Below are 25,937 nucleotides of genomic sequence, written 5' to 3'. Positions count from 1 at the left end.
TATATAAGGGGTATTCATGATTTTTGGTTTAACATGTTAAATGGAAAAATATTTCCTTCTTTTACCATGTTAAAACGATATAACATATAACATAGTTGAGAGTCTGTTAAAAAGAGAATGGCGTCACGTAATAGACCTGCTGAACTTGCTCGTAGTTTGTATTTTGATTGTTTTAGTTATGTTTTGGATGTTTTTAAAACTAAAGCAATGGATGACAATAATAATAATAATGGAATGACGGTTGTCAATTAGCTCATCTCGATTCTCTTCCTCACAAGTTAGAGCATCAACAAGACACTCAATAGTCAAACTTTTACACAACTTTCACTTTTCACTCAATTGAGGCATGTTGTAATAAATTACTTTAATGAAAACTTAGAAGTAAACAGCACTTAACAGAAGTTTTGGAAGGAAAGGCTATAAAACAAGTTGCTCAAAAAATCCGCTAGGAGCTCTTTTGCATTTTAATTTTAACATGACTAAATAGGGATGCTCACAATCCTATACTTATAACATTTTACATTTAACACATCATAAATAAATACCCCTATTGACTTATGAAAACTCCTCATAAAATTCTTTCAGTTGATAGATTGATTAAATTAAATTACAACAGTATTTTTAATAATATTTCTTGTTGCAAAATTCATTTTTCTCTAAATCAAACTTATTTATTATCTCTAAAAAGAATAGTCTCTCAAATTTAAGCCGTATTTTATGCTTTGTGCAATCCAATGAGCATTCGGAACAAACATTCTGAAATGAGACTCCCTGCTGTTTTCTTAATTTGCAGTGATTTATTATGATAATGCCTTCTTTATATTGGAATGGCTAGAAAATTTACGTTGTCGAGTTTCTATTCTTTGAATACCTGTTCTGAATATATTACTTGGTAAATGGAAAAAATAATAATGGGCAAAAGTTATTCCCCGTCTGTGCATAAAATTAAAAAAGAAAAAGGAAAAAAAAATCTTTGTACTATTTTATGATGTTTGTGAGCGGTGGAAGGTATTTGTTCATATTTGAAACAAAAAATTAGATATCATCTGTAAGCCTAAACGTATTTGTTTTTGTTGAAAGTCTTATCAAGAATTCTGTTTTAGACGTTTTTATGATCATTTGTAGTATAAGTAAGTTTGATTCTGTAGTCTTTGAAAAAAAATTTTCTCTCAAAAAACTTTTTTTTCAAAACTTAGATCGAATTGATTTGTACAAATCATTCAAAATGATTTATTCAGTGTGCAAATAAGGTCAATAATTTTAAATTTCTGACAAATCCATTAAACAGGAAAACCTCTTTAATTTCAATGGTTTTAAATATATTTGTTTGTATTATTTTTATAGATTGAATTATTATTAAATTATTTAACTTTTAATTATATTTATTTACAAAAATGCAAAACGCATTGGATATACTTTATATTTCGTAATACTGATACAGGCATCAAAGGCATTTTGTAATCAAAAAATATTTCTTTAAGTTATGTCTTCAGCTCCATGTTCATGTTAATTTATTATTAGCTATTGTACAGAATTTCTTTCTTTCATAAATAAACATACTGAGTATGGATGATTAGAAAAATATTTCTCACCGGATTCCACTCTAACAACTCCATTACATATCGTATACAATAAGAAATATACAAGTTGCATATTTGAGTTTCTATTATTAATAAATCTTAAAAAAAAAAATGGAAGAAATGATCTTTATAATAAAATTATTGACTCAATTACCTAATGACAGGTGTCATTAGCCAATTAGGTAACGCAAAAGGAATCCCATTGTTCTAATACAAAATGCCTTTACGTGTGGGCATCAATGGAATTCGATTCGATCACAATACTGAACAGATGTTAGGTCATGGTTAGCTTCCATTCATGGTTGTTTGCGTCTTAACGATACACTGTATTTTATCTGTTTGTTTTTCATTCAGTTTTAATCTCTGAATTAGCGTTGAGAAAACAATAACACTGAATTCGATCATGATTCCGTACTCAATCTCATGATCAAGCTCTTGTACTTGAGTGTTTTGTATTGAAACTTTTCTGATGGGTTTGAATGCCCATGCCTAATTTTTTTTTTATTTATTTTTTTTTTGGAGGGCTCAAGCTCGATATATTTTGTTATATCAGCTGTGAATCAACCCTGTGATCGAAAAACCCACCGATTGTCTTATTGCACAACCTGGAAGCCTATCGAATATCAATGGAAGAAAAGTCAAGAGGCAGACCTTTCTTCCATTAATATTCTTGGTACCCAATTTCCTCCAATTCCTAACAGACCTCCAAACTTGTCTTGAAAAGTTCATAAAGACCTTAATTCATGAATGGTCCCTGCTTATTTTGCCACTTATACAAGAAGAGAATTAAGGCAAAAAAATGAGAGTTTTATATAGACAAGATATGAATTTTTCTGTTCACGGTTGGAATCTTCTTGGAATACTGAATATCTAAAAAAATCTACAGATGCAAAATACAATTTTTATTTTACGGCCATCTTTATTTATATTTTTAAGTCATTAAAAAATTTTCAAATGATCTTAATTTGTCCAAAATTTCGTGCTGAAAGTGATTTTGTTATAAGTTTTAAAAATTCAACAATCTTTCCTAACATTTTTACTCCTTTTTCACTCAGTCCTCAATATACTTAAATCGATTATACCTTAAAATAAAAATTAATTAGATATTTTTTTTTTTTTTTTATGTTGTCTAATATTTTGAGCAAATATATGAGTTCTCATAAGTTTAAACAATTTTTTTTTCACGTTTTTTTCCCCATACCCATACTTTAGTTTCTAATGGTATCTAACTAAATTATTCTTGATTTCTCGTTATTTGGAAAAATAAAAATATAGGGTTTCATTAGCTGTTTCTCGGAAACTATGGCTTCCATTTGTGCTCAAATAATAGCTTATTTATATAAATTTAAAATAATTTTTATATTACGGTAAATTGCTTTAAAGATATTGAGGTCTGAGTGAAAAATGAGAGAAAATGTTAGGTTTTTCGGATTTGTTTTTATTTTTTTTAAAATCGAATTGCATTATCTTTTTCAGCATGCAATTTAGTAAGTTGGTACTGCATTTTATGATTTTTAAAAAAAATCAAGATCGCTACCAAAACCCATTTTTCAAGGCTTAGTATGTCAAAAATATCTTTTTTTGGTAATTATTTTCACCCGAAAACCTAAGTCTTCTCTGCTTAAATCTGAACTCTAATTATGAGGTAATCTATTTCTTACTATGAAATGCTTTTCTTGCTAGACCAAATCTGCACTGCCGCATAATAATGTTAAATGTTTTGCTCCGATCTTTGCCGCTTTATCATAATCCGTAAGACAAAAGTTTTAATACAAAATTTCTTTTTTCTTGTTTCGACCATATCTAATAGGTTATTAAGTTTTGCTTAAAGCATAGTAAATAATTATACTATTTATAATGATAAAAAAAAAAATTTAAACTCAATCTAGCATATTTCAAATGCATTTCAAAAGAATACCTATCTAGCAGCTATTTAATAATTAGGCCCAAATTTAAATAATTAATAGTTTGATTATGAACTTGATATTTATATATAATTACTTATTTAATAATATTGTCCTCCCTTGTCTGTATAAACCAATATTGGAATAACCCTCATTTAAAAGTTGTAATGACTGTGTAAAAAAAATTACATTGATGATTAAATTGATGAATTTCTTTGTATTATTCTTATTGGCAGCTTTGAATTAACCATTCTATTAATGGATGATGTGCAAATACACGATGTGAATCTCAAAGAAAATTTATCCTGAGAAACCTAAGTCACAGCTAGCTGTATCGTTGGTTACAGTAGATTTATAGGGCATTCTATTGGCTTTCCAGCTCTCTCCAGATATCTCCTGTACTTTTACTGAGAAATACCGGACTGGGAACAGGCTTACGGAATACAAATCCACAATTGCTGGCACATCTGATCACTGGAAAACGTCGCACTCTCTAAAACCAACACTGAGTCATCAAAATCTTTTATTTATTTGGACTAATAAATCTTCAAGTCAAAAGCTTACATGAATATTTAATGTATTATGACGGCATGAAACAACATTAAAGATAATTGTCAATAATTACTCTAAAAATTGCAGAAACTATTCTTTGAATGCATTTTGTATTGAATAGCTAATTTTTACAATTTTTTGTTATTCTTGACCGCTGTTCGGAGATTTTACTAAACTGATTGTCATTAAAAGCTAATGTTATATGGTTAGTATTTGGGAGTTGAAGATTCCACATGAAGTTAAAATAGTTGGGTATTTATAAAAATTAAAATTAAAAAGCATATGAAACTTATGAATACAGTTTTACTTAAATTCAGTTTTGCCTGTTTTTTCTCATATTTACACATATATACGTTGCTAAAATAGGCGTGCAACAGACTTCCATTTTGATATGATTTCGAGTAATTCGTGAATTATAATTGACAAAAAATATACATTAGTGCATTTTGCTGTTAATCTGTTATATTTGAGGAGCTTTAGTTTAGTTAAATAATAATTAAAAAATAAAATGGTTAGAATAAAAACAGCCTAAATGCCTAAAAGCCATTTCAAAAGCTGCTAATTTAGCAAAGTTAGAAAACTGTTTAGCATCATTTTTAATTGTTATATATTTCTTTAAAGTAAGATGTTAATTTTGCGATCGATATTGTCGAATTCGTTAAAGAGTTGCCTTAGCTAGCAATTTGGAACATGCATCGGCGTCGGACTTCCTGGAAGGGTTGACTTTTATTTCGTGTCGGTCTCATGAAATGAAAACTCGATACCTTGCTCTGATTATAATAGCTTGATTACCTATAATAATACCCACTCCCCTTCCATTGCAAGGTAGTGGTAAAAAAATGTATTCATTGTATTGTTTGGTTCTTTAATAATTTTGTTTTTCTAATAATTGATAGTAAAAATTAAATATTAATTATTAGAAAAAAGATTATTATTTTATTACGTTATTAAAAATAAATTTTAACATTAATTGTATTGTGTGACCTTTATTGAATGATAACCTTTTCGGATAAAACAAGATATAAAAACTTTGTATTTAGCACTGATAATGAGTTGAATTTTAAAATATGTAAATTAATGGTCTCCGTATTGCTCAAATACCAAAATAAAAATATTTTCTCTTTTTAATCATTCGGTCCATTTTATTTAAATAATGGCTGGTCTTTAGTTAAAGTCGACGTTAAGAGCAACTTTTGGAGTTGTTGATACCTAACATCCTCTCTCCTAAGGTCATACGCGTATTAGCTGGTGGGAAAATTATTTTGTGTAATAATAACATAAGTATTTTCCGCTCCTTGTTATATGAAAATATTTATGAATTTTCCTCATTGAGCTATTGTGGTTAGTTCTCTGAAAAAAATAATAATGAATAAATTGAGTTCCATTGTTTCTAAACAAGTAGGTTTAAATGTTCTATTACCTATAATCATGAAAAGTATTGACAATAATTAGTCCATTAAAAGAAAACATTTTATTGCTTTATTTTCGAAGCTACTCGAATTTAATTTTTGTTTTAGATATTGTTATTTTCCCTCTAGTAAGTATGCTTTTTTTTTATTATCGTCAAAAATATAACTTCCAACTTTCGACAAATCTCGATTGAGTGATAAAACATCAAGGTTTAGATTCATAAAATAACAATAATATTTCTTTTAGGAATATTCTTCATATTTAATTGTTTTTCATGATATTTACTATCTGTTTTTCGTATTCCTGTCCGGACAATGTTATATATTGTACAATGTTTTACACACTAGTTAGTGTCTTCTTTTAAGTGTTGGGTTCGTAACTCCTAAAGCGAGCTTAATCCAATCTAATTTTGCATTTAAAGTTATGATTGTGATATAAAAGGTGATGAATAACTATACAATTTTATCCAGATATATTTTTCTTTATAACAACGTGTTTCATGAGTGGAATGTTGGCTTTGATGACCGATGGGTTTTACGCCTTAATTTCTTAATAAACAAACAAACAACAACGTGTTTCGACTATTAAAAAATATATATAAATTCGGATCCATAATTAGGTTAGTATTTTCAATTTAATTAAATAAGAAATGTCATTAATCAGTATTTCTGATTATAACGTTTTATCCGAAACGTTGTTTCAAAGATAAAACATTCATTTTGTGAAATATTTTGCAACTATTTTATTCTTCTTAATACATTCATAGGTTCATTTTAAAAGTATAAAAAGAATAAAATTAAATCAAAACAGCCGCTTGGACTGGTAAATGGATCTTCGGAAGAGAATTCGTTTTTGGTAAAAACAAAAATAAAAATACTTTTTAGTGATTGCTATAAAAAATACACCTCGAAAAATTTCATAAAATTGATATAAATGTTTAATAATTATAATAATAATAATTTTCTTAGTATTCGCGTATTTTTCTGTCTAAACTAGGATAGATCTGAGTTGTTTAATTTGTTCTAAAAATTGTTATTTTTAATAGCGTTACAATATTTCACAAGTATATTTCTGATGTGGTATAAAAATTACAGAATAATAATAATTTAAAAAAAAAAAAATAAACCTAAAACTAACTATCTTTTATTTATAGCATATTTTAAAATTTTTAAACAATTTTTCAAATTTAGTTTATCCATTTTTACATCTCAACGCTTTATTTGTAGGTTTTAAAGTTTTATATTATATTTATGCATATAGCACCTAATCTCAATGTACGATAAACCATATAATTTAATCCCTATGGAGAATTTGATATTTGTAATATGCAATAGTTTATATCTTGTTGGCATGTGCTTAAAAAAATATATATTTTCTATGGGTAATATTGGGGGAAACGTATTCGACATATTGGCCTATTGGTCCTTTTCTCCATATATATTCATATTTTGGGTTTGTATTCATAAAATATATTATTTTAGGATTTTTATATTGATGTATTGATAAAATATAATTGATGTGATTGCACCTGCGTATTTTTTTTATTCATTCATTCTTCTGTATTCCCTCATTCCTTTTATTTATAGATCTAAATAATTCAATTATATTTACGGCATTATTTTTATTCAACACTTTGTCCTATGGTCATGATTAATATATTTGAATTTGAATCAATTAATTTCAACTAATCAGTAAAGGATTAATTAGTGATATCAGTTAGGATGGGATGCTCTATTACTTATATTTTTAGTGAATAGGCAAAAATAAAAATATGTATGTTCTTAACTATATTACATCAGTTATTCAATTATTTATTTCAGAAAGGTCGTAAGTCTAAAATTACTGAGATATCTCCCCCCCCCTCCCATAAATCAATCCACTAAACTTAGAACAAATTAGTTTTCGAAGTTTAAGTTTAAGTTAAAATACATTGTCATTTTTGGAAATTTCAAGTATTCAAAATATAGTGGATTTATTTTTTCTGTTTTACTCAAAATCTATTTTTGGTGCTTATGTACTTCCTGAAATAAACAAAGCTATCCTTATTTTAAATTTACGTCCTGTTCAATGTAATATGAACTTTTTATTTTTAAGGAAACATATTTTTTTTCTCTATTATATAAATTATTTTTTTTAAACATAAATTGGGCTGGCTTCAGCGACTGAGGTCGTATTTGCGAGTCCTCCAAGGTGAGGTTGGGGCCAAAGTCACCGGGAAGGAAACAATTAAGATTTTATCCTGAGCATATGTTTTGTTTATTTATAGATGCTTGGATCAAACGCGTTACATTGTTTGGTGGTAAATTATTTCCCTTTGTATTCACCTGAAAATGATGTTTTAATAAATTAAATAACTAAAATTGATTCATCAAATTGTTCTAACATCTTGCCTTTTATAAAAAAAAGTACTCATTTTTTTATTCACAATATATTGGAACGTACAATGGCAATGGTATTTTAGAGAACTAAAATAATACATGATTTATGAAGAAGTTTATGATTGGAAGTGTTCTTGATACAATGTAATAAATGTATTAGCAGCCTATTTTGTGTTTGCTGCGTAAAAGGGGGTCATAAAAGAAGTTTTAAGAAAAACATCGAAAAAAAAAGGATATATAAATTATTTGTTTAATCGTTGATGTTGGTTCTTCTCTAAGATGGTTCTAAATGTAAGCTAATAGGGTTCTTAATTATTTGTATTCATTTTTTTAACCTTTTATATAATTAATGATAATTGCAGACTACAGGAGAAGAACGGTTTAGCTCAGCTTTTCCAAATTGTTCAGCAAACTCAATTTTCTGAAACTAAGTCCTAAACATTTAGTTAAAATTCTTTTTTCGTGGTGAAGTTTTCAGGGTTTTATTACAGAAATACAGAAAACTACTCAATTTTTGAACATTTTTTGCTAATAACTTGAATAATTTTAGATAAATTGATAAACATTCCATCCATAATTAAATTTGCCGAAATTAAAAAATAATTTGTAAGTCTATTTGATTTAATTTAGTCTAAAAACTAAAAACATTCTCTTCTAACTGTCTGGTTGTGCCAACTATCAACCATTTCACATATATCATCTATGACTAAGTCATACTGGAGGGTTAAAATGGATATTCATTTTACACTGAAAATCGTAAAGTTTACCGCGTTCTAATGGGGTTTTAGGTGGGTTTAAAATAAAGTATGATAATTATTATAAATTAATATTTTGTAGGAATTGTTATATCCTTTAGTTTCTTATAGGATACTAGTCCTTGAGGAGTACTTAATTTTCTAATTTGAGCGAAAAACTGACACACCCAAAATTTTCACTTTTTCCTCTATTTTCTTTATGAAGCCTTCTTCGGCCTACGTGATTGCAAGCCTGCATATCGGATTCAGTGTACAAAAAAAACAAAAACAAAAAAAACAAAACAGAATCGTTGAGAAAAATATTATGATTTTTTATCAGAAAACATCTTCTGCGAAACTTCGAAATATATACTATTTTATAGTGGTGTCGGAGGTTAGATGAAACTAAATACAAAATAGGCAATTTTTGGAATTTTTTTCTGTTTTAATCTTTTATGGTATCTTAGAAAAATTCTTATTATAAGCGAAAAATCGAATTTTTCCCTCCTTAAATTGTGTTCTTATTTTCCTTTCGTATTGAAACCTGCGGCTGGCAATGTGAAAACCTGAATTAATGATTCAGTGCCACCAAAAGATCAAAAATAAAGATAGATCCATTGAGAAAAATACTTTTAGGATTTTTTTTTCTTGAAAACAAACTTTTTGAGCCTTAGATGGTTGGACTAAACTAATTTCCTGAACGCTTAGTGAAGAACTTACTAAGAAGTTTAAAATACAATTTTAATTTTTAATTATGTGTCTCATAAATTTAACTATAGGAGTAAGAAACGAGTTAAACCAGTAATCCTGTTTGACAAGGATTTCTTCTAGTTATGGTAAGATATTTACCGCGACTTTTTTTTTACCTAAAGTATTTTTTATGTATTAATGATTTTTTCTTACTTCCTCAAAACAAATTAACTGAAATCTATGGCATTTTATGAGTACATTATAATCTATTATTTAGTTACTTCTAAAAAATAAATATAGTTCGAGATTTTTATTATATATTTCGGGCGAATTTTATTGTTGCAGCGGACGAACAAATTTTAACTATGAGAAGATCCGACATAAAAGCGATTATCGATTTTGAGTTAAATTCGCCAAGAGGCGAACTGATGCTTGGACAGGGTTTTGTGATGTGGAAATACACTTCTATCGCCTATTTTATATAAACTTTATAACAATAACAAATAATTCATTGATTTTTTTAAAATTTCTTTTGTTGATTTAATTACTCAATTGTACTTGAGAATTATGTGATATGATTAATATGCGCTGTTTTAAAAATAATTCAAGATTTTTTTTCTTTTTTCAGCTCGTGATATGAAATTTTAAACTAATTTCATGTTAATTGAATTCGTGAATGTTAATATGGAATATTTTTCCGATTTTCATTTTTTTTACAGATTTTTGTGGGTTTTCGCCATGTATCTCCTAATAAGAAAAAAATCAAATCAAAAGTACTGGCCTAATGTTAAAAAGAAAAATGTCCCGAACAACTTTCCTTTTTATCACTCATGAGGATTATACGGTTTTGTGTGTCGGGGAAGGGTTATGAACAATTTAAATAAATAAGGGAAAAAAATGTGTTTCTCATCGATTTTTATTGATACAAAAATAATTTAAAATAAAATAAATTCTTTCCTACAACAGGCTATAGTTTCTTAAGATGTAACTAATATTTCAAATTGATATAAATGAACCTCGGACATAAAATTAAGAACGGATTTTCGATATTCATAAAATCACAGATTTCATTATTCTTGTCCAGATTTTGAGATTTTCACTAAATTGGAATACGAATTACACCACTAATCTATATCCTGTATCCTATAAAGCCATATTTATAAATAATTTTGATTTGGTATCGATGAAGACCATTTTTTGCTGTGCCATTTGAGCTGGATTGCACAAATTAAACGTAAAATCGTGGATGAATGAGAGTATCGTTAACTGCCGGGTATGTAACTCCAAAGAAAAGGAAGATACCTTTCACTTCTTGGGAACATGTCATAAATATAGGGAAAATCAGAATAAAATATTTTGGACACCGAACCTGCTCATCAGAACAAGTACTCAGTTTATAAAAGGCACTAACTGGAGAGCATTAAAAGTGTGATAAATACCGAAAAGGGTTTATCTTTAGGTGGTAAAATACCGGTGCTAGAGTATGCAGATGATTTGGTATTATTGGGTGATGACAAAGAGTTTATATAACTAAATACAACCGCGCTAATAAACTCCAGTAAGGAACTAGGTCTTGAAATAAATACGGATAAAACAAAATATTAACCATGTATATTAACCAGTAGAAATGTAAGCAATTTCGGTGATATAGATATAGGAGGAAATACGTTTGAACAGGTAGATAGGTTTAAATATTTAGGTTCTACGGTAACCAGAAAAAACTAAATTGATGAGGAAATAAAAGCTAGATTGAAGTTGGGAAATGCTTGTTATTTTTCAATTTCGAAACTACTTAGTTCGCGCCTTCTATCGAAAAACCTAAATATTAGAATTTACAAAACCATTATCCTTCCCACTGTTCTTTATGGATGTGAGACGTGGCCCCTTACACTAAGGGATGAACAGCGTCTTAAGGTTTTCGAAAATAAAGTATTACGCAAAATATTCGAACCCAAAAAGGATGAATTAACGGGAGAATTTAGACGATTACACAGCGCTGAATTAAGGGACCTACACCCGGTAAATATAATTCAAGCTATTCGATTGCGGCGTGTAAGATGGGCATGTAAGGTTGTAGCGCTTAGTAACGAGCGGATCCCTGAAATGTTAATAAACACTGAACCAACGGGTAAACGTCCGAGGGGTGGACCGAAACGTAGATGGGAGGATTGTGTTAAAATTGATTTAGTGGAATTGGGTTTAGAGGGACATCACTGGAAGGATGCATGCAGAGAGCGTTTGGTGGTATCGGCATCGTACCTTCGGGTTCGTTAAGCCTTTATTATTATAATTGGAGAGCTCTTAGACCCTATGTACGACGGGCTACATTGGAAAGCGCTCAGTTGGTTAACGTATAAGGGATTAATGCCATATCACAATTATTACAAGTTAGATATAATTGGTTTGTTTAATTATTATGTAATATAAGTGTTAGCAAATAAACAAAAAAAAATGTATTCATGCCTAAAAATACTTTTTTTGTTTATTTGCCTAACGGATCCCCGACCATCTTTTTCACATATTAATCTACAGTCAACTCTCAACACCTCCCTTAGTTTATGATACTTTAAGGTTCTTTTTCTTCCGAGACAGTGAATTACCTTCATAATTAAATTAATAATGATATTAATTAATATATTTTAATTATAGGAGAAAATGGGCAAAAGTTTCAAACAGAAATATTATGAAAAAAATTATTTTTTTTGTTTTGTTAAAGGAAATACGGTCCTTGTTTAAAATTATTGTCTAGTTAAAATATTGCTTTTAAGGCATATAACTTTTTTTTTTGTAAGTATTATTATTCTTGTAATTTAGTTAAAATTACACACAGGCTTTGACTGACGGATATTTTTCCATTGTCAATGTCTAGCGTTGTAATTGTTTAAATAAATTCATTGTTTGTATTTTTTATAAATAAACACATTTCTTTCATTCCTGTATTCTATAGCGACCTAGCCACAACGAGGAATGCGTTTTGCTTATCATATATGGTTTTTGGTGTCGCGACTTATTAAGCGAACGGCTCAAAAAATTTTCAAATTTGATGACTGAATTTCACTCCATGGGAACCCATAAATGTTAAAAAAATATTAATTGCTATAATCATTTTTTTTAAATTTAATTACTCAACAATTTGACTTATTGAACAATGCCATATTTAAAATAAACTGATTAACTTATTTTTTCTGGTTTAATTAAAAAAAATAACAATAATGCATTTTAATTATATGATTTTTCTTCTATTTTTACAGAACTTCTTTTCGTAATTTTGAAAAAAAAAATTGTAAACATTTTTATTTTTTAAACATATATTATTGCCTGAAAATATAATTGTCTCTCTTAATACAAATAATAATCAATGGAATAAAGACAAATTTATGAATATGCGAATGCAGGATTCGTAATCCTTCATTTTTAAACTTCAGCTGCTTCACTTATTATCTTTAGCATTAAATTAAAATAATGTTTTAATTTTCTGCCCCAAGGATTGGTTGGCAGTATTACATAACCCCTGAATTTAATCAAAATTTTATATACCTCGATCAATGTTGTTTTTCAATATTTAAAAATAGGAATTTAATCTATATTGCCAATTACATTTGCTGGAATGATTTCTTGCAGTAAATTTGTTTCGCCTAGTGGATATTAAAATATTTAAAAAATATAATTTATTATTCAAAAAACACGAAGTGTATAATCCAGATTTAATTCAGTTGTTTAAAATATAGTAATGGTAGTTAAAACAATTAATTCAATGGCATAAGTAGGAAGTTTATGACCAGATTATGTAGAACTTTCTAAAACGTTTATGCTAAATCAGTCCAGGGCGTGAAAAATATATTTTTATTCCTATCTGAATTTGAATAATAAAGGAAAATCATGTTGATGGCTACGAAGTTATACATCGTATAAGCAAAACGACTACTTTACAACAAATAAATTTTAAGACGCAATTAAAAATTTCAACTTTGCTGAAATTGTTTGTATATTTCTTTTTATGAATCAAAGGTGGAATATCTAAACACAATAACGTTTTTCAGTACCTCGACTGTTCTCTGTTATTGATAATAAGAGTTATCACAATAATTTTGTTATTTCTTTTGCAATAACTGTTTCTGTTACGAGATGTCACTAGTTGCTTATTTATTATTTTAGAATACTTTTTCTACTGTTATTGAATGTAGTTACATCTTATTCCCCGACCATGTTTTCCGCATATCAATCTACTATTCTACTAATAACCTACTAAATACCAATGTATTTATTTTATTTTTTTATTTTTTTTTTTTTATAGTAAATTTGCTTCAAATGCTTTAAAGAGATTTGTGACTGACTAGTTTTTACAAAAAAAAAATATAACTTCATAGAACTGTATAGTTTTGTATTTCAAGTTGGACATACACTACTTTTGCAATCATCATTGAGCCTAGAGATATCTCATTGAAAACAAATTGATTTTTTTAGATGTACACAATTTTTATTTTGGATTTGTTCGGACATAAGTCGTTAGACTGACCATATATATGGTTCACTCGACGATTAGTAAATTTTTAGTATGAAAACGAGGTCCTGTTGATAAAGTATAAGTTACGGGGCCCCGTAGTAGAAAAGTCGACATAGTATGAAGTAAGTTTTGAGCATATAAAATGACCATGTTGACTACCCTGAAATAAAAAATATACGTCTGTGATCTCTGAAGGCGTTGGGATAAAAAAATTAGGCTAGAAATAGTGTTAGTAGTTTTAAAAAATGAAGCAAGAAAAGGCTATATTGTTTGGATTTAATTGAAATTAAAAATCTAAACTTGCGAGCTGAGTGGAAAACCATAAGTTTATTTAACACTACTGACGTGGCCTTTTTTGCCACTATTACTATTTCTATTGGTCCACAGGAAATCAAATACCTTCAAGGAGAAAAAGAGTAGGTTACAATACTAAAAATTAATTTCTTACCTATTTTACAGGAAATTCAGGCCTTAACTTCTTCCTTTAATTTTCTTTTCAATTAATTATGTTTATAAAAACAGTGTCTTAAGTGAAGTTTCGTAGAAACTGATCAAAAAGAGATAATTATTAAAATATACAGTGTGACATCCTTTATCATCTCGCACCTTAAGACAAATTAATTATTTTCTCTTTCGAAAATTAATTCTTACTAATTTTAGGAGTTTCATAAAAAAGAAAAAAAAGTGAAATTTATGGAGATGAAGTGTGTTATTAACCTCTATACAGCCATATCAATGAATATTCAAGCGATATCCATTCTGAAAGAGCAACATCAGCATGCGAGTCTCTCCCCTTCAAATAATGAATTGATATATGATAGGGCACGTAAACCCGTTTCGATTGTAAATGGCTTATGAATGAATCTGGCTCTTTTTTTGGAAGGTTACCGACTTCTTCATTGTCTCCCATTCATAGAGGGCATTCGTGATAAAAGGCAATTTCGAAATAGCTATGTTAATAAGTTCCCTTGTTTTATATTCACCAACTCCAGCACTGACTAACCGGAAGGGAAGTTCCTCGTGCAAGACCGGAAAAGATGAGTCACTTTCTCCTAAAACAAGGAGGTTGTCGGGGATGATATCACGTTCCAAGCCGCCACAACATAGTCGACTTCCTCCGGATTAGTGGGGAATCCATGGAGTGTCTATTTTTGTTGGGATTCATCTAGGAAATCTTAATAGAAAGTTTAAATGAATACTTTACTAAATTTTTACTTGTACCTTGTAAATTATAAGTAAAATTCAAGACCATTCAATATAGAAAGCAACAAAACCGTGAAATGAAGTGTGATTATGTCAGTTTTTTCTTTATTTACCAGCTTATATAAAATGTGCTTTTGAATTTGGGATGTCATTTTTTATTCTTGGGGAATCTCATCATATTGAGTTGGATGAGATTAGGCCAACCTTGTTACTTTCACTTACCTATATATTGAATGCGAGAATTACGATCTTACGAAATTTCGAACACAAGTTTCCAACAGAAATACATATTTTGAGGTCCGCAAAGCCACATTTTTAATATTTTCTCAGTCCTAGGCGTCTGAAAAGAAAATTGAGATCTTCTCTAGTAACGTTACTGGAGTTCTATCAATGGGTATATACTCCACATGTTTATATCATATAATTTTATATACTAGTTATATATAATTGTAAATAACAACAAATCAATTATTTTTAAAAAATTCTCAAAAACTCTTCTTATAGTTTTTATTAAACTCAGTATATCGTTGTACATTTAATATCATCGAGGCTATTAAAATAGTTCAACAGGGCTTTAATGCCGATTTTTAAAAAATATTTTTCTTTTAAAGTAGCTTTGATTTTGTTTATTTATAATAAATAACCAATCCTTATTGCTTGCGGTAAAGAACAATGATTAAATACGAAATGTTAAAGGAGAAAAAAAGATATATATAAATTCCTACTTTCAATCGAAAAAGTCAAGACCATCCGATATCTCCCGATCGGGCTTCGTTATTTTTTGTTAACCTGTTATATTCCAGGTCGGAACAAAGTTGATTTTGTTACCACCTCAAAAATTAAACTGGCGTATTCTCGTCCTATACGGCACAATCTCGCCTTATTTTACCGCATTGTTCATTATTATTCGCCAATTTTCGAGATTCAATAAACCTCAACATACTCTAATGAGGATATTTTTCCTTTTTTTACATGTCGCAATCAAATTAAAATTAACATTTATTTTACCGCTTAGTAGCGAAAACAGTAAATTAGTTCATTCCGGTTTATCACAAATAAATCTTGCTCATTTATTTATTTTTGAATAAGGGTTTAAAGATTGAATGGCTTGATTGATGAAACAGTAAATCAACTTAAGATAAGTGAATATATAGCTGACAGGCAACCTTACAAGGTGTCTATTTCGATCTTGACCTCATTGCCGGTTCAATTGGACTTCATGGCGAAATTGAGACAAACGTTTATTGTATATCAGGTCTATACAGGTCGTATCAGGATCGGCGGACCTGAGGCGAGGAGATTCTTTGCAACAAAATATATATATATATATATTTACATAATCTAATTAAAAAGAATTTTATTTTTAAATTACCTCGATCAGCACGTAAAAAGGATCGAGTGTAGAGTTTGAGCGTTGCTCCAGTCATACCCCGTGTTTACGTGAGATGTTTTTTTATACGTAATATTGGTTATAAAATATAACAATAGAACTATAACTTTCTCTTAACAATGGATGCTCCACATTTGGAAATGGAAAGGTTGAACCTGGCTTGCGCGTATGAGAGTGATGTGATATATGCAACAATAGGTTTGAAGGTAGCCAACTAGCCATGATGTACTTTCACATATCTACCTCTAGACTGTTTCCGTTTTCTTTTAATGTCCGTTCGTGATACTATTGGCTTTGTATCTCCCACGAGGATTCGTTTCTACAAAAAAAAAATAAAGAAAAAAAATAAGTGAAATTGGTCAGGAAAAAACATTTTTAAAAATCCGATAACTTCCTCATTCCTTTTGAATCTTAGTAGAATTTCTGCTGTAAAACTGGCGTGTATTTGTGGGTTGTTATGCACCATTTCGTCGTAGAAGCTTTTGTAAACCTTGTTTATGATTTTTTTTTTTTGAGAATTCAAGATGTTTAAGTAACACTCCGATTCTAACTGTCTTATTCGTCTTTTCAATAATAACAGAAAATTTTACCTGGAATATTAGTATATTAAGTTTAAACTTTTAGTTCTAAATTTTATTCCGTCAGTCAAAATAATTTTCAATAAGTTTTCAAATATCGCCTTTTGTGGTATTCGGTTGTAATAATTAACTTTAAAGCCAAATTTATGTTTTATTTTTATTTCCATCTGTTATAAGACTTATGATATATAGAGGGAAGAGGTTTTATAAATAAAATTGAAAAAATATATAAGTTCAAAATAAGAAAAAAAAAATTAAGAAGGAAATAAAAATGAAAAATCTTTATTCTCAAAAGAAAAGAAAAAAAATACGAGCAAAGATATGACTAACTTAAGAAAAATAAAATGACAACTTGATGTAAATTGCAAATATACAAATAAAATAAAATAATACTACTTGAAATATAACTAAGATACAGTTTGTAAATATTGCTTTAGGTTGAAATTCAGTAATATAAATATTTATTAAAATAAAATAAATTGTCTATATATTACTGATAATTAACATATTGTATAACAGAAAAAAAAATACAAAACAACTGAAAATTTCGTGAATCCAAAGTAAATTGAAACATTTTGAAAAATACTGAGTTTAGTGCATGTCTTTTGTGACGCACATCATTGTCTTTAGTAATTCATAACGTAAAATTAAAAAGATTAAAGAAAAAAATAAAAGAAGTAAACTTGTAAATTAGTAATAAATATTTTTTCTGCTATTTTGTGTGTCTTTCTTGCACGCCATACGGACCAAGTTCTTACAGTTAATAATTAACGTTTTACTAAATAATCTTCAAAGTAAAAGATTAAAATTAAAAATGGTCGTTTATAGAATTCACTAATAGGCAATCAAGTACTTACGTGTCAAAGACCGAGATTTATTTTTTAAAAAAATGTTCAGTTATGTTCCATAAGTAACTGAAACTGTTATTTTTAAACTTGCCTAGCTTCAAATATTATTGTTATTAATATTTATAGACTCTTATACTTCATGAACATCACATTTATTTCAACAATGTTTCAGCTTGTATGCCATTCTCAGCTACTTCTTATAAAATATTCACGCAATCACATTTCACAATATTAAATATAATACTTCTATAAATTCTTTAATTCCATCTGTCTAATTGACGGAATTTTGGTTTTAAATAAATTTTTAAGTGTTATATTAATCTTAACTTTTCATTAGAACCCTATACATCAATATTGTCTTATTTTTCAAAAAAGTGAAAAACATTGAAGAATTACAAATAAATTTGGGAAATTGAGTGTTTAACAATATCATGTTGCTTTTTAGAAATAGATTTAACAAAAGAACTCATGATCGAAAGTTGATATTTACAACGACTAATCATTTGGTCACCATTATGTTATTTTATGATATTTAGAACTTACTATTTTTCAGATAAATCATATATTTTTTTTCCCATTTCTACTACTTTTTTCCTTTTCTTTTTATCAATGAAGTTCCTGCCCGCATATGTACCTCGACCGCCGATAACCTACTACACTCTAAAATTAAAGGGAATCAGTGGCTTTGGTTCAAATAAATGGGAATTTGAACTAATTCCTAATTTTCATTGGCTGTGGAAAAAATTTTTGTTGCGTGGGGAAAAAATTCAAAAGGAAGTGTTGCTCTTTCAATTTTCTCATAGAAGATACCCAAGTGAATTTAATATTACTAAAGTTATTACAGGACATGAAAAATTTCAAATTTTCAACTGTAGATTAATTGATGTTTGTTAATTTATTTCTTTTATTCGACATGGGGAGATCTCTTCTATAATTAAATGTAAATAATTAGTTTTTAATGTTTGATTGTTGTTCTCTCCGGGCAAGAAACTTGGCCTCTTACAATGAAGGAAGAATAGCGCCTTAAAGTTTTTGAAGATAAAATATTGGGGAAAATTATTTGAACCAAAGAAGGATGAGTTAACAGGTGAATTTAGAATGCTAAGCGAAGCGAAGCAAAAATAATTCAGGTGATTGCATTGCGGCAAATAAGATACGCGTGTAATGTTGCAGAGCTTAGCATAAAACGAATCCTTTCAATCTTTAATGAACACTGGTCCGATGATTAGACCAAAGCGTATGTAGAAGGAAAGTATATATATAAGTATATAAATCTTGTAGATTTGGTTTCGGGCGGGCGTCACCGAACAAATGTATGTAGACAGCAATTGGTGGTATCGGCATCGAACCTTCAGGTTATTTACCGTATGATGAGTACTGAGAATCGTAAGTTCGATGAGATGAGAGGTTTGTTTCTGTTACTAGTTGTATTTGTTGATGACTCATATTATAATTTGATTCTTGTTCGCTTGATTTTTTTTCTTATATGCATTCAATTACCGAAATTCGTTCTCAAGGAAAAAAATGTATCCTCTACACGTTTTTTCACCATCTTTGTGAAGTTTAGGAAAGATTGTGCATCACTTAGTTTTTTTGTGCAATGAAATATACAATCGTCAGCCAAGCATAATTCCTTGCAACCTTGATTTAAAATTAAACTTGAGGAAAACACATATATTAATTACCGCATTAATGTAGCTAATTTGAAATATTAAACTTCAGTTTATAACTTTCCACTGAAAAATTAGTAGTTCTCAACTTGTCTTCACTGTTACGTGTACCCGAGTATGTTAAAAATTTTGATGGAACATTCGATCCGCCTCTTGAAGAAAACTTTATATCTATTTGAATTGTGAAACAGTGGTTTATTTTGCCATATAAATAAGTATTATTAACGTGCATTGGAAACCAACGTAAACCTCAGAACTGTGGTATGTGCAAGATTAGATATTATATTAACTGTAGTCGCTTCTCTCTATAAATAAGTAATAGGTACTTATAATTTCTTAATATCATTATCATTGTTTTTTAATGAGTATGTCTATTTTTCTAGTAAAGAAAATATAATGTAATGAAAAAATTTATTGTCATATACATGCGAATATATGCGAATAATACTATGTATTGTATATATGTCCGATCATGGACTGATTAGTATGCTGTGTATTGTAGCAACCGAATGTAATTGGGCAGCATGACTAAATAAAGCATTTCTCTCCAAGATGCCTAATTAGTCAGTGATATCGTAGACTGATGTTGAATCTTGGGTTTATCTTTTGCCCTTGACCTTTCAAGCTACTCGCAGAATTCCAGATATAGGCCAACACATGTGTTTTTTCGAATCAAAGAGTTCTCTCTCTCTCTCTCTCTCTCTCTCTCTCTCTCTCTCTCTCTCTCTCTCTCTCCCCCTCTCTCTCGTTGTGCGTGTCAATATAGATGTAGGATAGCATACACTCATGCGTGTGAAATCTAGATGTGGGATGGATACACTAATAAAGATATCTTAAGCCTGACGCGCCCTCGATTTATGAGTGACATCACAAATGACTGTGACCCCCGCCTTCCGTTTATGTAAGGATACTTGCAGACACGGAACTAGGCTAATAGTGGGTTTAGCTGATTTATTTTCTGGTCAATGAGTCCTACGCAGCGGCATAATTTTTATAAAGAAAGTGTGGGACTCCAAACTGGTTCTCTACCGTCCAATGATTTAGTTGGTAATGAAGTGCAGTTTCTACTCGTGTAACCACATGTTTTGTAGCTAAAATGAATGCTTAAGTTGCATGGAGTTTGAAATTTATATATGCCTAATTTGTCTTCTTATTTATATAGAGTTATTGCCATCATTTTATTTTTAAAACATTTCTTGCAGTGTCAATAATGGCTCACCGAACATCTATAGGTTCGTCATCTATATTTTTCAGATCTTTGCAACTAAAGTAATCTGTGGTAAAAGAGTTCAGTTGCACTCCAATGCTCGTTGTCAAAACATTCCTCTTCAATGGAAACGAATATCCTCTTGTCGATGGTACCCTCCTGTTAGTAATGAACGAATCAATCATTAAGAACAAGAATATCTGAACTGTCTCAATTACATTTAAATCTCTAAGTATTATATGGCTTAAGTCGCTGCTACCCGATGTTATGAATGTTGAATCGAATGTTTGGAAAAACGAATTATTGTAAGCATTGGAAGCTCAGAGTTTGACACAAGTGTCCAACTGTCGAGCGTAGTTTGACACATGTTGTATCCAACCATTGAGCTTAGTTTGACACATGGTGTGTCCAACCTACGAGCATCCAACTTGGAAGATATTGGAAGCATCGTGTAGCAGTGGCTTTTGTTAAATGGAAAAGCAAGCAACCTTCTTAGTACACGCCTATGTCATATTCTTCCTTAATCTAATCTGTAGTAGCTGTGATTTCTTCCATGTTTCTTCTTGACACAAATAAGAATGTAAAATTTCATAAATGTTATCTTCTTAGAACATTAAAATTACCTTGTTGTTTAACTGTTAAACAACTATTTTTATTTTGAAATTACTTCTTTTCATTTTATTTTCCCCAATTGTTGGAATATTGCTGATTTGCTTTTACAATGGCACAACTTAAAAAATATTTTTTATTTTATTGTGCATTGACCATAGCAGAGCTAGAGTTACTTTTTAACATGTAGCGTAACTGTGGGATAGTCTGTAGAGATATTAAACTATATAAATAGAGAGAGATATTTAATTATCGAGATATCGAGATTTAAATATTATTGTGCTTTTACAGTGAGTGATACAGTCCTCATTGGCTGTAATCTGTTTGAGTTAATAATTATTTAATTTACTCGTTATAATAAAGCCAGTTTTGGGGCATTAATTATTTATTTATAAATAACTAGCTCCAGATAAATTATCGGGGTTTCAGCTCAGTTAAGAGATAAAAGAATAATATATATATTGATTATATAAGTAGTGAATTTTAACTTCCTTTATTAGTCACATACTAATGTGAAGTTTAAGAAGATTGTTATGACGGTAGGCTCTACACAGGTTACAGAGAAAAAATGTAACCCTTTGCCACAAATATATATAACTGTAATATATGGAATAATTTTAATTAATTTATTATATCTATTTATTTGACTAATAGAAGTGTATTGTAAAAAAAATAAGAATAAATTTTATTACAAAGCTGAATATGGAGAAACGAAGGCCTGAAATGTCCAGGATAAAATGTAAAAATTAGTGAGCAACTAATAAAGGAAGTTAAAATTCACTGTCTAATTCAAAATTTATTAAACTTTCCAACTTAAGAAACTATACTTTGGAGATAAAATAACTTCATTGCAAGCTTATATTCTTCCTTCATCATTGTGGAATACAATTCTAGTCCTACTTTATGGCATGGCTTATTAAAGTTAACCAGTATCAAATACTTAATATTGAGGATTGCTTATAAATATAACTGATTCTTAATTTAATATAACATCAAATGTGCGAATATAACTTGTAAACAGAAAAAAAAGTAGTTACTACTTGAGTAATTGCGTGATATTCGAAGTAAATTAGTTGAATAAGTATGAAATTTTAATAACAACTAATAAATTAATTTAATTGTATTTGCTTCTTAACACCTTTTTCTACCAAATTCTACAAACTTTTTAACTGATCCCTTTCTCATAAAAAATTGTTAGTTTAAGGAAGAAAGTGTTTTTTTATATTATGTATAAATCTGCATGTTTTGAGACCGACTATAATAATTCCCATTTTTCAACTTTGTCTTTCTTCTGTGCTTCCACCTTAATCTTCGAGGATGTACTGTGAAAGGTTTTTTTATTTGAAAGATGGCGTAGAATTCAATAAAGAATTGTTTAATTAAAAGGGATCATTATATCCAGTTCTTGTTTTATGAATTTTACTCCCCATAAATTATGTTATATATGACTGAAAAAAAGACCTAAAACTAAATATTTGTACCATTAAATAACATAGAAACATGTTGTGTCCAGATGTATGGTATGTTAATCTAAAACAAGATAGAATCTCATGCATTGAAATAATGTTAAACCAAGAATGCATCCTTTTGTTGAATGATAATGATTTAGACGAGGAAGGGGAAGTACTCTGACTTACTTTGAAGGTAATATTAGATAGTTCGATCATTTATTTCTCTCTTGTTCTTCCTCAATTGCACATTGTTATTTCAAACGCATATTGTACATTGTAGGTTCAATTTTTTCTGCTCTAATAAATTATTGAAGATTAAAGTTCAGTTGATTAATAGTCTACATCAGAGACCAGATTATTTTGCAGGAAATTATCCTAAAATATGTAATTAAAAGTCTTTAACAAAATGTAAAATGTACTTTGGAAAAGCCCTAATTTGCAATTATTCTCATGTTATAAAACACCCAATAGTTGATCAAATAATTTTATGTTTTGAATAATATAAGTATAATAAATAATGAATTGTTAATGTAAGGAAGAGAACAGATTAAAAAAAATTATCTCATGTTGAAGCATGAAATTAATATTTGTTGATTAAATAAAAAAATATTTTTCTTAATAAAAAACATTATCATTAGTAAAGACTGGTTCCATTGAACTATAAAAAAAAAAAACAGATTAAAATACAAAAAAAATATAAATATTAAAAAATAGTCCTTTATTAAATATATATTTTTTTAAAAAGAAAATCTATGCTTTAATGTTGAAAATTAATTAATTATAGTTAACTATGTTTTGCTTAGATGAGTTGCAATAAAAAAATAATTTGAAAAAGAAAATATGTGTGCAGTAAAAATTACAAGTTGATCCAAACTACAAATCCTTTCATAGAAGTTATGAAGGATTTGATGTTTGAACTATTTTTCTTGAGTTATAATTTATTTTGAAAATTATCAACCTCTTAATATATGTATAAAATTTTTTTTTTAAATCAAAATATTCAACTACGGGCACTTTTCCCCCAAAATTTGGAAACAGAATTTTTTTTAAAAGTAAATAAAAGACAAAGAAGACAAACTAATACGGGCCTGTCTTAAATTCAGGTCTCTGATAATCAGTATACATGTCACGCACTATTTTTTTTCGTGATGATTTAATAAAAATTTACTCATGGTAATTAGTTTCTAAAAATGTTTAAATTATTTTCTTTAGAGTAATTTTTATTCTACCTAGCAAATGTACTATGTCAGGGGTTCCCAAACTGTGGGGCACGTTTTAGAGATGTATCGTCTACTTAATTAAAAATGTTTTCTTAGATTTACTCTTAGTCATTGTAATATATGTTAGTGGCTAAAAAACATTTGGGAACTCTTGTGTTATCAGAAAAAATAATTGTTTTGTCCTCAGTTGAAAACTCCTGTAATATTGCATGTTCAATTTTATGTCATGTTGTATTTGGAACATATAAGTTATGTAAATCTTTATTAAACCAATTCAAAAGTATATATTTTATTTATTAGATTATTCCCTAAAAACAAAACAAAAAAAATACATTTTCTTTTATTTTCTGTGGTTTATCTTTATTTTGGTGTATTACCTTTTACATCCTATTAATGTTGAAGTATTAATTTAACTTATTTTAATGATTTTTACTTCTTCTGTTATATCTTTCTCATTATTACTGCTTTTATCTATATTAATTTTTTTTTCATTGTTACATCTAATTATTTATTCATGTATTTACATTTGTGAAAATGTATAAGTATAAAATTAGTTTGTCTATTAAATAATTATTGTTTCATTGAGTGTGCTTTTGAAAACAGTAATTTAAAAAAAAATATTAGTAAGGGATATGATGGTTGGATTAAAAGGTAAAAATATAAAAATGTACCGTAAATTTTCTGTATTTTTTTTTCATTTTTATAGCCTGCACCCACAAATATCTAGTTTTATTAGTGTAATAATTATATAATCAGTGCTATGTTAATGGTTTATTTCAGTGATTATTTTTTAAAACCAAGTGAGGCTGTCATTATTTTTAGTACTGGTTAAAAGCTCATTGTAGTTATTTAATTCAAATATTAACATAATAACTGATTTTCATAATATCTATTTTTAGCCACATTTTTGGAAAATAATATTTTTTTTTTATAAACTTTTTTTAAAATGGAAAACAAGCTTTCTTTCATGAAGTATGTCTTTTACTACTTTAATGTTTCAAGTTGGATTAGGGGTAATTATCAACAGATCAATTTGGTCTTGCTTTATGATATAGAAAGCCTGTCAAAGACCATAGTTTGTGAGAGATCATACAAAATTCTTTTATATAGCATTGCTACACCATTAGGGTTATTTTTTGAACAAAACTCAAGTATTTGATTTTATCTTTATATTCAGTTTCACTTATTATAGTTTCAGTCAGTCTCCACCCTTTTCTTACTTTAAAAAAATGTTAAATATCATGTGCATATTCTAGAATTAAATGTTTATCTCTGAGATTTTTTTATGATCAGGATATATTTTGTAGATTTTAAATATATAGTTTTATATTTACTAATAGTGTGAATTTTATCATATAAAAATTGTAAGTACATTATTTCTAATATAAATTAAGTATATTCTTTTATAATGACGCTTGTAGGTTTGCTTAGTCAAACTGTTTCTATGAATAATTTTTTGTTAGGAAACTGACTTAAGTTTTTATTTATTTTTTTTTTTTGTTATACTGTTAATTTTTATTTGTGAGCTTTTTATGTTTGATCATAGTATTCATGTTAAATATTATTCCAGGTGGTTTCATGGTCATTTATCTGGAAAAGAAGCGGAAAAGCTTATTTTGGACAAAGGGAAAAATGGTAGTTTTCTAGTTCGTGAATCACAGAGTAAGCCTGGAGACTACGTATTATCTGTTAGAACAGATGACAAAGTCACTCATGTAATGATTCGATGTCAGGTAAGATTTCAGAAATGATTTTTAAAATAAACTGTAATTTATTAATTACAGCAATTGTAAGTTTTAATAATTATTTAATATAATTATAATTATTCAACTGGTACTTTGACTAGTTTATTACCAGCTTTGAAATAAAAACATAGATAGTAGTTATAACTCCTTTAAAAAAAATAATAAGTTTGTAGGTTATGGTAATGGAATCAGAAAGACAAGAGCAAGAATAGAGTAGGCATCAAAGAAACAAACTGTGAAGTAGAGCAGAATTAGAGGGTTAGG

The 25,937-nt window shown here is 28.4% G+C and overlaps 1 protein-coding gene across 3 annotated transcripts in view; it reads left to right on the top strand.

The window, feature by feature from the left end:
* LOC106683221 (tyrosine-protein phosphatase non-receptor type 11) overlaps window positions 1-25,937 on the top strand; it is a 132,304-nt gene that overhangs the window by 96,970 nt on the left and 9,397 nt on the right. For all 3 annotated transcript variants that reach the window (XM_067052147.1, XM_067052146.1, XM_067052148.1), the window contains one exon: window positions 25,499-25,661. In XM_067052147.1, the coding sequence (XP_066908248.1) occupies window positions 25,499-25,661 (163 nt within the window). The remainder of the gene's footprint in view (window positions 1-25,498; window positions 25,662-25,937) is intronic.

This window comes from Halyomorpha halys, unplaced genomic scaffold (assembly GCF_000696795.3).
Source record: "Halyomorpha halys isolate HHAL.00 unplaced genomic scaffold, Hhal_1.1 Scaffold26.1, whole genome shotgun sequence".
NCBI lineage: Eukaryota > Metazoa > Arthropoda > Insecta > Hemiptera > Pentatomidae > Halyomorpha > Halyomorpha halys.
This window is presented reverse-complemented; position numbering and strand designations above follow the sequence as displayed.